The sequence below is a fragment of the Mastigoproctus giganteus genome, chromosome 5, assembly GCF_048544385.1.
Source record: "Mastigoproctus giganteus isolate SK-2022 chromosome 5, ASM4854438v1, whole genome shotgun sequence".
Lineage (NCBI taxonomy): Eukaryota > Metazoa > Arthropoda > Arachnida > Uropygi > Thelyphonidae > Mastigoproctus > Mastigoproctus giganteus.
The window spans coordinates 208056028-208070279 of record NC_143579.1 but is presented as its reverse complement, the minus strand read 5'-3'; the positions used below and the strand labels follow the sequence as shown (position 1 = coordinate 208070279).

General features: G+C 33.5%; 1 protein-coding gene across 3 annotated transcripts in view; it reads left to right on the top strand.

Annotated features, from left to right (window-relative positions):
• The window catches only part of LOC150086044 (opioid growth factor receptor-like protein 1), an 80222-nt gene extending 77250 nt beyond the window's left edge, over positions 1–2972 (top strand). For all 3 annotated transcript variants that reach the window (XM_090373674.1, XM_090373673.1, XM_090373675.1), the window contains exon 8: positions 2556–2972. In XM_090373674.1, coding sequence (XP_090229800.1) covers positions 2556–2787 — 232 coding nt within the window. In that variant the 3' untranslated portion in view covers positions 2788–2972. The remainder of the gene's footprint in view (positions 1–2555) is intronic.
• Positions 2973–14252: the final 11280 nt, after the last annotated feature.

The window sequence follows — 14252 nt, the reverse complement described above, 5'->3', positions numbered from 1 at the left end:
ACATTATAGTAGGGACATCAGGGATCTCAGTTTTAACTGAAGTTACTAATATAAAAAGATCACAACTCATTGATATAGGAATTAAAGTTATCCCTGTCTTGCTAAAGAAAAAAACTCCACAAGTATTGGATTCATTTATTAAATTGTAACAGATTTAGTAAGAGCTAGCTCACTTGTTGGCTATTGATTGAACCAGTCAACTTCTTGGTTCATTATTTGTTGACTCTTTGTAGTCTAGCATTATTTTCACTGTCTTTCCCATGTAGTCCAGCTCTAACAATAAAAAAACTGACTAGTGGAAATGTGATGTTCAAAAATTGTTTTTGTGTTTATGAGAGCTAATTTATCAAACAGCATGATAAAACATTTTAAAACCTATAATGTAATATTCTTGTTGGAAGGAAATGTTCAGGAAATTTTACATCCAGATAATCAATCTGGATGTAAAAAAAAAAATTTTTTTTTTTTATTCTTTTTGTTTGTCATTTTGTGAGTGGACGGAGATTCTTGAAAAATAGAATTCTCTCTGCCCATTCTTTTGACCAACATTTCTTTATATTAGTTTTTTTTCATTTAGTTCCACATTGATAATAACACCAAAAAAATGCCTTAGTTTCTGATTGTGTTCCACATGGTGTGAAACTGAAACTCAATCACACCATATGGAACACCATCAGAAACTAACTTATTTGTAAGTGTTTCTTTCTTTTTTTTTTTTTCTCTCTCTCAATTTTTTCACCAGAAAGGCCTTTATTCTTTATGAGATCTTGATGGCAGGTATAAATACTTAACCCTATCCTAACACAAGTTACTCTGACTTCTACAGTGGGAAAAAAAAAAAGAAAAAAGCCACCTTCTATTAATTATTGAATATAAAAATTGACTTAGTTTTTCAGATTATTTATATGAAATACAGTATAAACAGATGGCAGTGCATTACATTGGACAAGTTTCATTATCAGACACACCAGTGGTCAGAAAGACATTGGACTGAAAAAGAATCAAAAAAAATTTTGCCTGCTTCTAACAATGGAATAGAAACTTAAATAAACATGGAATTAGTTTTCCAGACTTGCTTATACAAAGTATAAATAGATGGTAGTACAATAACTGAGTCAGCACAGAAGGAAAATAAATTTCCATAATCAGAAACACCAACGATTACAGTGGCCATGACATCAAACTGGAAGTAGAATTTTATGATGTCGCAGTGGCCACAACGAATTAAAGGGTTAACTATTATAACCCTTTTCTAGTCCTTCAGTAATAACGTTGAAGCAAAATAAATATTCATTATCTATTGTAAAGAATTCTGAAGTCTTTGAATTATAAAGGCAGAATTAAAAGTTCCAGGACTGAATTTTTTAAACAATTATGTTTACAGTAATTATATATTTTACACATTTTTCCATCTGTTACATAATTGCCAAAAAAAAAAAAAAAAGCTTCTTTGCTGACCTTTATTTTGAAAGTTGCTTGATTGCATTTACTGCTCATTGCTATCTTTTTAAGTTCTTTAGTGGGGAAAAACACAAATTACATAGCATGAGCTGAAGTAAATAAGGGGGATGTTTTAAGATAGATAATTACATAGAGTATTAATAAAGATATTCAGAAACTATTATTGAGCAATGTGTAGAATTATTGTCACAAAGTAATTCCCAGTTTTCCTTGCCAACAGATCAGGTCTCTCTCTCTCAAGGTGGTCTTCGTTGCATCTTATTTAGGTCACATTTTTAATTTTATTAACAATGTGACCTCCTAGTATAAATTAATGATGATTTTATAAAAAAATTGATTTTTATGAGTCATAAGATAACACCACATTTCACCTTCTGCCACTACTGATCACAAACATAAATTTCACCAACTCTTGCTTCCATCTGATCTGCTGTTAAGAACTCTGAAACAAAGAGGTTACATAATCTTGTTCTCATGCTTAAACTATCAGATATGAAAGCTTTGCATCTAGTACACAGTATTCCAACTTGAAAAGGCTTTTAATATAGGCCTGAATAATGATTGTGATGTGGGAGAAAAGTTCATTTGCTGATTTGTAAGGTCTTTCCCATACCTTGCATCAAATTTATCCTTAGTGATATTGCATCCAATTTTGAAGTTCTCATACAGTATGAGAACTTCAAAATTGGATGCAACATACCTCTCGATATAGCATTCCAATAAGTTTTTCCACCATATGCTTCAACGATAGTTTGCGTGGTCTCAAAAAAAAAAAATATATATATAGGTTTTTATTGAAAAATAATGTTTTTTAAGAAAATAATGATTCCAAATTACATAATGTCAACAACTGATAAAATAAACCTTTATGCACGGGCAGCAACAACTATGCCACCTACTGTAAAAATTTCTAGACATTCTAGGTGACAAAATAAAATTAGTTTTCCTTATTCGGTGATCTGATAGCATTAACAAATTCAGTTGTTTACTTTAAGTTATCATAGTATTGCTAATCCCTCTGATATGCATTTGTCCTGTTCTAATTTGTGTGTTTCATTAACAATTAATATAAAGGATTTAAATTTTTTTTCTAGCTGCCTTCATAATTGTTTACGGGTTACACGGATACTGAAGAGCCTAGGTGAGCTTGGATATGAACACCTTAAAGGACCATTAGTCAACTTCCTGATAGTTGAGACTTTTCTGGAGAAAACTACTCCAAATGTTTCGGACAGTTTGACAAATTATTGGGTGAATACTTTGCGGAATGAGGCTGACCGAACAAAAGCTGCATTAATTTTAGAAAAGGCAAAGGCTGAGCAATAGATTATTGTCATTTACTATCCACTGAACTGTGTTGGTTACTCTAATGTACCTTTTAAAAAAGTGCAATGCTTCACTGACACCATGTATAAAGTCATCAGTACACTAATCGACCTTCACACCATCACTTTGCACTGTTTAGAATATTAACAATAAATGTATAAAAACATATAATATTTTCATATTGAACTGGTTACCCAGATTATTATTGTTTATCATCATAGAACCTCAGCTGTAATATTTAAACTTTTTTTTTTTTGCAGTGGGTTAACTATATTTATAAACTTATTGTATTATTATATAATTTATAAACTTATATAAACAATTTATGATTTATCGTCAGTGTTGAATCTGAAGGAGGTGGAGATTTATTTCACTTTCACATAAAAAAGAAAACCTGTACACAAGTAAAAAATACATCTTTTACTCTCCTTCCAAGTTTTATAAATTCCCTCTATATGAAATGGAGCACTCCAACTTCACAAGACATTATATTCCTGATAGTTGTTTTGATGGTATTGCTGTCTCATCAGAGGATAAAGAAGAATTAAATTGGCAAAACGGTTGTAATGTGAAATACCAGTATAGAAGATGACAAGTGGTAAAAAAAAAGTATTATAAATCTGAAAATAAAGAAGATTAATGGCAAAAATACTTCTCTGCAGCTAAGATTGATTGCTTAGATTCTTGTTGCATCAACGGAAATTTCATCACAGTGTGCCAGTTCTTATGTTAGCAGTTGAACAGGTAGTAGCAGAACAAATAAGTAGGACAATGCACACATTATGTACATTTTAAAATCTGGAATAACTTTCAGGGAAAATCCTATTGAAGAATGTAAAATTTTTTTGCAGTCAGTGATGGGATTCTAAGCCCAGACTTTTCCAAACGAGTGACAAGTAACAGCCTGCTATACTGTAATGGAGAATTGAACAGGTAAGTTCTGTTTACTTGAAGTACTGCAATACAAAAGGCACCCTTGTTATGAAGGTTGAAAGTGCCCTGCACAGTATGTACATTGCAGAGTGGAGGGAAAACTTGTCTTTTTCTAATAAAAACCATGATTTGTAAGCTTGGAATAAAGTAAAAGAAAACAAATGGAAATACTGTATCTGCTATTATTTATGTGCTATACTTTTTTACCCCTCAGACATTTGGTCAGATAAGTATGTATTCAAAACATCATTCATTCATTCTTAAAATTATTCATAGAGAACTTTAAAAACCATTTCTTCATAACTGCTCTTCATTTTCATTCTGATGACATAATTGTTAACAAGTATCTAGCGTTAAATAACTGTTATACAGCATATTTGTATGGTCCTGTAACTGTTTTAGTTTAATGAATTTATACATATTGGGAGATTCGCAATTTAATGTGTTGCAGTAAAGAGAAAACAATTTGTGGCTCAAGGATTTTCATTAAGCTACCCTCTCCTCACTCACTCCATAGTGCATGTATGGAGTGGAAAAACCTAATAAATAGCTTTGAGTCACCAATTGTTTTTCCTCCTTACTGTTGCTGTTTTTCTTAAACACCCATGACATGTTTCAAGTATGGAGTGATAGTGCTTGCCAGTCACAGAATGTGTCTGCATTTTCCTGCCAATTGTGGGATATGCATCACATATCTGTTTGAGCTCCAACTTGCAGAAATTCAATGTGCGAAAGATCTTTTCATTTCAGTGATCTATTCTACTGAAGATGTGTATGGCCTGTCAAACTGTGTCTACTGATGCACTACAAGTTTTGACGGGTTGCCTACCACTGGATTTACACTTGGTGTTGCTAGCAAAAGTTATCTTCTAAGAAAGGGGCTGCCATATAACTGTCACTTGAAATAGATTGCAATGAGAGTTACAAAGAGGAAAAGAAGCATCTATGGAGGGAATTGGTAAAACGGTGGCAAGAACATTGGAGAAATTATGCAAAAGGAACGGTGGTGAAAAAATTTTGTCCAATAGTAAATGATAATGGTAAAAAGTAGGAAACTTGGTTTAATCTCAATCTCCATACAACTTATCTTTTGACTGGACATGGTTCCTTTTTTGCTAATTTAAGGGAAGTTGGGGATAATAAGTACTGGCTTTTGTAACCTGAGTAAACTTGTTGATGGCACTGTCTTCCAGACAACACACAAGGGGACATAAACTGGCCCTGTGTGTTGGCTTCAGGATAGATGTGAAAAATTTGCTTCCAGTGAGAGAGTAATTAATTTTTGGAACAAACTATTATCTGATGTTATGGAAGTGTAGTTTGAATAAATTTAAGGAAGATTTAGACATAGAGGGGATGGACAAATGAGGTGAGTAGTTTTTTACTGGCAAATGATTCCAGATGTATAACCATAAACTTTCATCATTTGCAAGTAATAAAACAAAAAAGGCACCAATTGCCTAATGCTAAAAAGTGCCACAATATAAGATTTCGACATCGGGGGCACAATGTACCTGCTGGCCCTACCCTGGCTATGCCACCGGACAACGGTCTAATTGGATAAATGGGCCTATCTACAGGCAGTTTTATCATTTAAATTGGATTATGTCGGCCCTAAATTGACAAGTCTTTCCATTAGTGCAAAATAACAGATTCAGTTTTATCTATGAAATGAACTGTCACAGAAGTTAACTGCAGTAAAACTGCCTTATGTAAACCTGTATGCTAGTGTCCACTAGAGCAAATCAGTTTTATCTGTGAACAAAGCCATCTGATGAGAGAAACTTAGGATAACAAAACTTTAAGAATCAAACTACAGGTTTTTTTTTTTTTTTTTTTGATGGCAATATGCAACCTCTACAGACTGCTCACCAGAATTTTTACAGTCAATTCCAGTGACAGCATATAGGCATGGTAAACTGTAAAGACTGACACAATTATTTTATGCAACTCTGCCAATGAGCATGTAGCAGTTTGGTGAAAGAGTTTTCATAAACATTTTAATAATCAAGCCTTTAAAAAAAGTGCCTATGAAACTCTATTTTGCAAATCACTATGCATTCTTTGATAGTGTTCTATAAAATAACTGTGCCTTTGCTGTGTGGTCCTTCAACTAGTTTTTTTTTGTTTCTTTCTCTAACCTAGACTCCATTGGCTAAAAGAAAACTCAACAATTGAGGTTCCTTTTAACCAGTTTTTAGTGTATCCAATTGCCAATGGGTACAGTGTATAGCAGGGGTGACCAACTTAATTTGTGATGCAATCTACTTTTATTCTTCAAAATGTGCCGCAATCTACCATCTCAAGAATTTCATTGCACAAGTTTAAAAAAGTTAATCAACACATTGAAATATGTTTATAAATTTTAAAATTAAATACAATTAAGAATTTTTATTTTAAATTCATATGTATTTAAATTTTTAATTTATGTGCAGTTTGTGACTTCATGTCATCTTCCAAGCTTTCAAAATCGGGGATATACTGTGATAAGGCCAATCGTAACGAATCTTCTGTATGCAAGTCCGTAAGAGTAGAGCAATTCTTCGTCTTTCTTTGTTTCAAAAACGAAAAGGCCGATTTACACAGATATGTGGAACCAAAACAGCAATTTAAAAGTTCACTGCATTTTTTTACATTTGGGTACTTTTCTCGGCAAACATATTTCAAATTCCTTTTTTGATGATCTGGCTTTTAGGAAGATATTGTTTTGCAACATAATAATTTCATTTTCAAGTAATATTTTCTGCAATTTGTTTTGTATCTAAGTCGAAATTAAATATATTGAACAATGTCTTCAATTGTTTTAAAATCACTGAATCTGGTTTCAAAATCATCCACAACTTTCTCAATTTCAGAAACATATTTCTCACTATTAAATTCAAAAACAGATTTTTGCAAATGACCTTGCATATTTGCAAAATAATCAAATTTTTTTTTTCTTTGAAATCCTTAGTCATTGCCAAAAATTTACTGTATAATAATAAAAAAATAAATCTTTATTTGTCCTACCAAATTTAAAATATAGGTGTACATTGGTAAGTGACAAATTCCCTTCACGGCAGAAAATGCCAGGGGATTACCATAAAATGTGAATAAAAGAATGTCTAAAATATACAAGAAAGGTTAAATATACATGAAAAGATGACATTTAAACTACATTACTCTTCACTACATTTCTGTCTAGAGTCCTGGAAATTGTAATACAAAAGTTCATCTTAACATCACATTCACTGATCAACTTGTGCGAGATATACATTATTCAATTGCATACACACAGTTCTTGACAGAAATTCACACAACTACTAGGCAACAGTAGCCTCAGCGAGCCACACTGTGATTTGTTTCCTATATTTCGGACCTTTTATGAGCCTTAGTAGGTCAATTCCAATATGTGTTAGGCACTGAATTGATTCTAGCGCACTGGTGAGTATAAACCTGTCGGCCATCTTCAGTCAGCTGGTCTTCATTCTCAAGGATTTTGTGCCTCTTAATGCAGATGGCGGGATGTGCCACTCACAAAGCTGCCAGAAGCATGGTGATGATATCGTGCCAGTCATCATTTTGATTGTAGTTATTAATCGTTTCCAGGCAATGTTGTCTGGTAAACGCTGCAGTTTAAGCTGTTCAGAGAGCTGCGTGGTCCTTAACTGTTGAGGGAGATGGTGCTTATGGTTTGCCCACTTCAGCAGCCAGAATTCACCCGCATATATTCTCCTAATGTGGGTAGGGGGGGCTGACGCCTACAATTCGGCGCCATACAAAATGGCCGAATACACTGTGGTTCTTAAATATCGTGCGGTTGTTGCAGTCTGTTTCACGTGCAAGAGGTGCTGTTTTGTTGCCCGACGTAAGTAGTTCATTTTCTTTACAATCAGGTCAATATGAGACTTGAACATAAGTTTCGTATCAAATGTTACGATCTCTATGCGTCTCAACAACTGGGATAGGTTTGCCATTAAGTTTCAGGTGTACGAGCGTAGGCGATTTTTTGAGCGAGTACACCATGATTACAGTCTTCTGCAGATTTAGGGCCAAGCCAAATTTGTCTAAGTACACGAATAAGTTCAGAAGCTTATAATTAATCTGTTCACACAAAGCCCTATTGTTCATGGACGGTTGGATGGGTGTTAGGATCTTAATATCGTCTGCATAAGTGCATACATCATCCCTACCGTTGCAGAACAGGATCATCATGGTGGTAAAGAGGAGTCCAGATAAAACTCCACCCTGTGGAACTCCTGCACGGAGTTGGCGTTGGAGGATCTGACTATCTGTGCGGTAATAAATGGACCGACAAGTAAGTAGGGCCTGTAGGAACTTCAGCAAATTTCCTTTTATTTGGAAGGCGTGTTGGAGCAGATGAAGTAAGGCATGTACATCCAGACTATGGAAGGCTGCTTTTATATTGGCATAAATTATTGCAATTTCCTTTCTGGCTTGGAAAGCATTTAGTATCGCGGCTTGAACTGTGAGGAGGTTAGTTATTGTTGATCTTGCAGTTATTGAATAATGAATTTGTTGAGGCTGCCCAGTCAGTATCTGATTCGACAACTTTGGCAACAGCGCTTTCTCCAGTACTCTTTAACAGTGTAGATGCAGTAGTTATTGGCCTATAGTGCTCCACAAGGTTAGGCTTTGTAATTTTCGGCATTGGAATTACAGCGTACTTATTCCAGTTCTCAAGGAAAACTCGGCAAGCAAGTATAGAGCTATAAATTGCTTGGAGTGGTTCAATTAGGTAAGGGCTGAGACACTTTACCATGAAGTGGGGGACTCCATCAACTCCAGCTGTGTTAGTTGGCCTGAGGGAGTTAATACTCTGTATTAGTGCTTCTTTAGTGATAAGAACAGACTCCATCTCATTGTCAACTAATTGATCCCACTCAAACTCCCTGACTTGAGACTCATGATATATGCTAGAAAATCTGCTGATGTAGTCCATCCACGCTTCTTTGTCAAGCCCCTGATTTGTGTCACTTTTATGTGTGCAACGAGGTAGCTTTTCCCTGTCAAGTGTGTCTTTCATATAGCGGTTATATGCAAAAATACTACTAATCATGTCACCCACATTTTTATTTTTTCCTTGTAATTCCAAATTCAGATCACTTAATTTACTCGTAAAATCCGCCAAAAAAACCAGATCACACGACTCCTATCTTGTAGCTGCTGATAATCATGTCTCCTTTGATCAACAGATTTTTTAATTTCGAAATCTCTGTAGAAACTTACTTCGACTCAGCCACCTCACATCTGTGTGTAATATCAGATCTGGTTCATTTTCATCGAGTTGCATTTTGAAAAGTCTCCTTTTTAAGAGATTATCCTCTGATGGAATTCACGATTTTGAAAGCTATGTCCATAACACGTTTAGTATTTAATCTTTTGTTAGCTAATGCTTGTTGGTGGATGATACAGTGGGAACTCTAAAAATCTGGGAATTCATCATCCTTTTGGCACAATGCGATGAATCTGTTAAGATGCCCCGTAATTGCTTTAGCTCCATCTGTTGTTATTGATACGAGCTTAAATGGTGGTAATTTTATTTTTCTAAGGTCACTATTGGGTGGAAAATCCAATTGGTATTTACCATAGAGTGCGTTGAAGTGCCTTTCTGAATTTTCTTTTTTGGGTATAACACGGAAGCATTACAAATCAAACGACAACATTTTTCTTTTATCATTACAAAAAAGTATTCTAGTTCCAACTCGATGAAAATGATATGTTTTACTCTTTTTTGTAGTATTCATTTTAAATCAATGGGTATTAAATTAATGTATAAGTACTGGTCAGTTATTAATATTAAGTAAGCTAAATAAGAATTTGACACATACACTATGCTCTCCACAACATAACTGCGTGAATTTTCGCTAGACAAGCCTAGGGGCTGCGCAATGGAAAGAGTAATCACGTGGTTCAACGAATTTGTAATAAGCGTATGAAGTTGGGTGCATAATAATAACAACATTTAGATTTTGACTAATCTATTTTTTATATATATTTTTGTCGTGATCGACCAAAATTAAAGCCGTGATCGACCTTTTGGCTACCCCTGGTGTATAGTGTTTATTGTCAAGTGGCACCCCGGTCTCCACTAAAACTGCATAGTATTCTCTGTGTCGCAATATAAACTCTGTAAATGCCAGAGGTAGTGTAAGTTTTGGTGATGGTCTGCATAGTATAGTGTTGGGTGGTGTTGGTCTGTTGTTCCTCCAGTATTTAGTTGCAAGGCCCCTACTGGGACCTCTAACCTACCTCCAACCTCAACACTGCCTATCCTTTGCCCTGAAATTAATTAGTTATTTCCATTAATTAAAACAAAAGAAATAATAAGAAAATACAGGCTGGCCTCGATTAACAGGATTAATTCATCCCACGAGTGCATCATGCAAAACGGAAATGTGTTAATCGAATATCAATAGGAAAAATTATAATTGGTCCGTGACCTTCAGGAATGTCCATAAAGAATTTTAAAAATAGCTTTTAAATAACTTTTTAACCGTATACCATGTAAAAAGATAATAAAAATAATTATAGAATTAAATGTTTATTGCATAAAATGCATAATGAAGAAATTATTTGTATGGAAATATTTGAACAGTGTTGGCTTTCTTTTTTTTATCATATAATTCCGATAGCGAACAAGCTTCTCTACACCCTGGTGAAATAACATGCTTCTTTCGATGTTAGCATCAACATCCATTACTTTTTGTTTGAGGTTCTCTGCAATACGAAAGATTTCACACAGTTCTTTTACCATTATCTCCTCTGTGGTAACATTTTCATCTGGCTCGCACTCTTTTTCTTCGGCTTCATCATACGCACACTGTTCCTCTATTTGAAGGAGATCATTGTCACTTAGCTATTCTGAATGCGAATTCAGTGATTCTCGAATGTTAGCCATATCCAAATATGGCCATATCAATATTAGTTATGTCTTCAATAACTTTTTGAACTGCATCCTTGAAGCCAGTAAAATCATTTGTGCAATGGGATAAAAGATGCTACCAAACTGCTCTCATATTGCTGGCTGTTACTACTTCTTCCCATGCTGAATGAATGCTTTCAATGGCCACTCATATGTTATATTTTTTCCAAAATTCTGGTACAGAGATTGCATTGTCTCCTGTTGTAGCTTTAAGTGCCTGTGCAAATGTTCTATGGAGATAGTAAGCCTTGAAAGTTGCAATCATCCATTGATCCTTGGGTTGCAATAAAAAAGTTGTATTTGCCGGTAAAAAAACAACTTTCACATTTTCATTTGTTGCCAAGTGCAGAAGAATGTCCAGATGCATTATCTAAAAGCAGCAGAGCTTTAAAAGTAATTATTTTTCATGCAATAGGCTTCAACTGTTGGACAGAAATAAGATGTAAACCAGTCTTCAAATAGGGCTTTGGTTACCCATGCTTTTTTATTCAAACGCAAAATGACTAGAAGAGTTCGATGGCTGTATCCTTTTAAAGCCCTAGGACTTTGTGTACGGTACACAAGAATAGGCTTAAATTGAAAATCACCTTCAGCATTACCTCCTAATAAAGCGTTAAGTTAATCTTTTGAGAGTTTATACCTATGTTGTGATGCTTCATTTGCAGCCAAATAAGTTTTAGTTGGCATTTGTTTCCAAAATAGGCCTGTTTTGTCTACATTAAATATTTGCTGATCATCGTATTCACCATCCTGAATGATTTTATGCAATTCTGCAGGAAATTTGGCTGCATCAGCAGCTTCCCCTATTACTTTAACATTATGCAGTCCTGCTCAATTTTTGAAACATTCAAACCACCCTGAACTAGCAATAAACATTTTGGTCTCCCCTTGATATTTTGTTTCTTTGAGTGTAGTAAAAATGTTAATAGCTTTGCTCTGAATATTGCCCTTAGATAATGGAATTCTTTTTTGATTGTAATCTTCTATCCAAATTGATAAAAAAGACTTTCCATTTCAATCATTATTGGAGTTCTCTTCCTGGTATTTTGTAAACTAAAAGAAGTTGATGAAACTTTAACTTTCTCTTTATATTCGTCCTTAGGGCTCAAGATAGTTAGTACCGTAGACTCGCTGTATCCTAGATCTCTTACAATTTTCGCATGGTTTGCACCACTTTCATGTTTTTTAATAGCTTTAAGTTTTTCAGCTAAAGTAATAACTTTTCGTTTTTTTTACTCTTTCTTTTATCCATAATTAGAGAATTTTTAAATGCAAGTCTGCACATGACTTTATTAAGGGAGACAAACAAGTAACACGTCTGCTTCCGATGGTTGATGGAGCACAGTGAGGCGGGCAGTCGGCAAATGATTGTTTATTGCCGGTCTGAAGTGCGGTAAGCTTAGTGCGCGAATCAAATCTTTTTCAACTATCGCATAAAAAAGATTGCATTAACTGGAAATTTGCATTGTGTAAAGTAAAAAGTGGTATAATTTTTTTTTTCAAATAGTGGTACTGAAAAACGCGTTAATCGAACTCACGATTAACGCGCAAAATACCACTGATGGTTTACTTGCTTGCAGTCATACTATTGCTGGAATTGATCTGTTAAAAATGCCAGCAAATGACACATGCTGGCCATGTATCATTATCAAATTTAATCTTTCCAAAAATATTGAAACTAGTGCTGAGTGAAAAAAATCTTATAAATTACAATAAAATATAAATTACAGTAAAATATCTTGTAAATTGTTAAATTCTAATTTAAAAATTTATAAGATTAGTCCTAACCACATTACATTCTCACACAAGGTATAAATAGTGGATTACAAGTATTTGTTTATTTTATTGACCATGAAATGCATGCTGCACTTTTTTATTAAAATCTAGCAAAAAATAAGTAAAATGTTATAAACTGTTCAGTGCATATTGTGTTATGCAGTAAGAAATTCATTAGTTATCTTTCTATACATTAAAATAATTTTCCTCCTAGTGTTATTTATTCAGCCAATGGGAGAAGAGGGATACGGGTTACGTGGTAATACATAACAAATACTAAAACATATAACAGAAGCTTGTTTTACTGTGGTAAAACAAGCGTCTGTTTTAGCATGATCATGCTAGATAAACCTCATGCACGTGCTTTGTTTATCTAGCATGACCGCGAGGTACCATTTTCAATTTCCATATGTAATGTATTTATGTATTCATAGCTGTTGAAAGCTTCTGTAAGTATTTTATTTTATTTTATCAAAAGAAGTGAGCAGGGTCAAAGCCCTCTAGTTTCCATTAATTAAAATGAAAGAAAAGGGAAAAATTCTATTTAATAAAAAATCCAAATATGCCAAATGTAATACAATGCATACATTACAAACTTGTTACAAATATACAAATGTTTTGAGGAGTAATGTTGATCACATGTCTGGGTTTGTGGAAATTCTTTTAAAATTTCACCTGGAAGATATTTTTGTTTTTGGTTTTCATTATAAGAAAATAATGAAAATGAATGGAAATCTGGTCTCTTGAGAAAGCATTCCCCAAACTGACACAGATTTCAAAGTTTCAACAAACAGTATTAATGTGTTAGAAGAAATAACTAAGAGCGGCATAACTAAAAATAATTTTAGTGGCATTGATCCTGGGGACACCGTCTTGTCATATGATAACAAGAATAATTAAAGTTGAAAATATATGGAAGAAAAGGAAAATCCTGGACATGTTTATTATGGTAAAAACAGTCAAAAGGTTTGTAATTTTAGTTGGTGTTAACTGTTCTTATATAATGTTTGTGATACTAGCTGTAGCATTTGTACCTTACGTTTGTTCAAAAATTTTGAATTTTTAGAATTAGACATTTAGGCTGTTCTATTTCACTACTTTTTTTTTTTTGGTAGTGATTATAAACATACTATGTACTTAATTAGATTTCATTAATAAATATATATGCTAAAAATACATTTTAGTATTTTACATATATTTGATAATACATATATTTTAGTTACGTGGTGGCACCCCGGTTTGTAGCAAAGATGACAGTGGGGCACTCTTGACAGATGTCCATTTCCTTTTTAATTTTCAGAAAACATTTGAATTCTGCTTGAACAATACCAATATTAACAATAACAATTTTTCTTAATGGACTGCAATACTTATATTTTAAACAACTTTTTTAGTTTAAAAGAAGTGTAAAACATGTTGTGTGCTTTATACCTTTTATTTTCAAAAAAATAATAATAATAATAAATAATACTGCTGAAAATTACAAAAAAGTGCTTTGGACATAAAATAGAAGAATCAGTCTCATCCATTTTCCAATTTGAAACACATAAGTGTGAAAATTTTCAAACATGTACATGTACAAATATATCTTCTTATGATGTATACTATCAATTATATATACCTGATACTATTGTTACTTACATTTTTCAAGTTTACTTGAAAAATGTAAGTAACAATACAAAATTCGAAATAAAATTTATTTCGAATTTTGTGCCCTTCACAGCACGAAAATTCAAAATTACATCTGTTGCTTCCTGTAGAGTTATGGCCAGTTTGAGAGAATATCAAGTTTTGTGTTATCATTTTTACCATGTGAAAAAAACAATACATC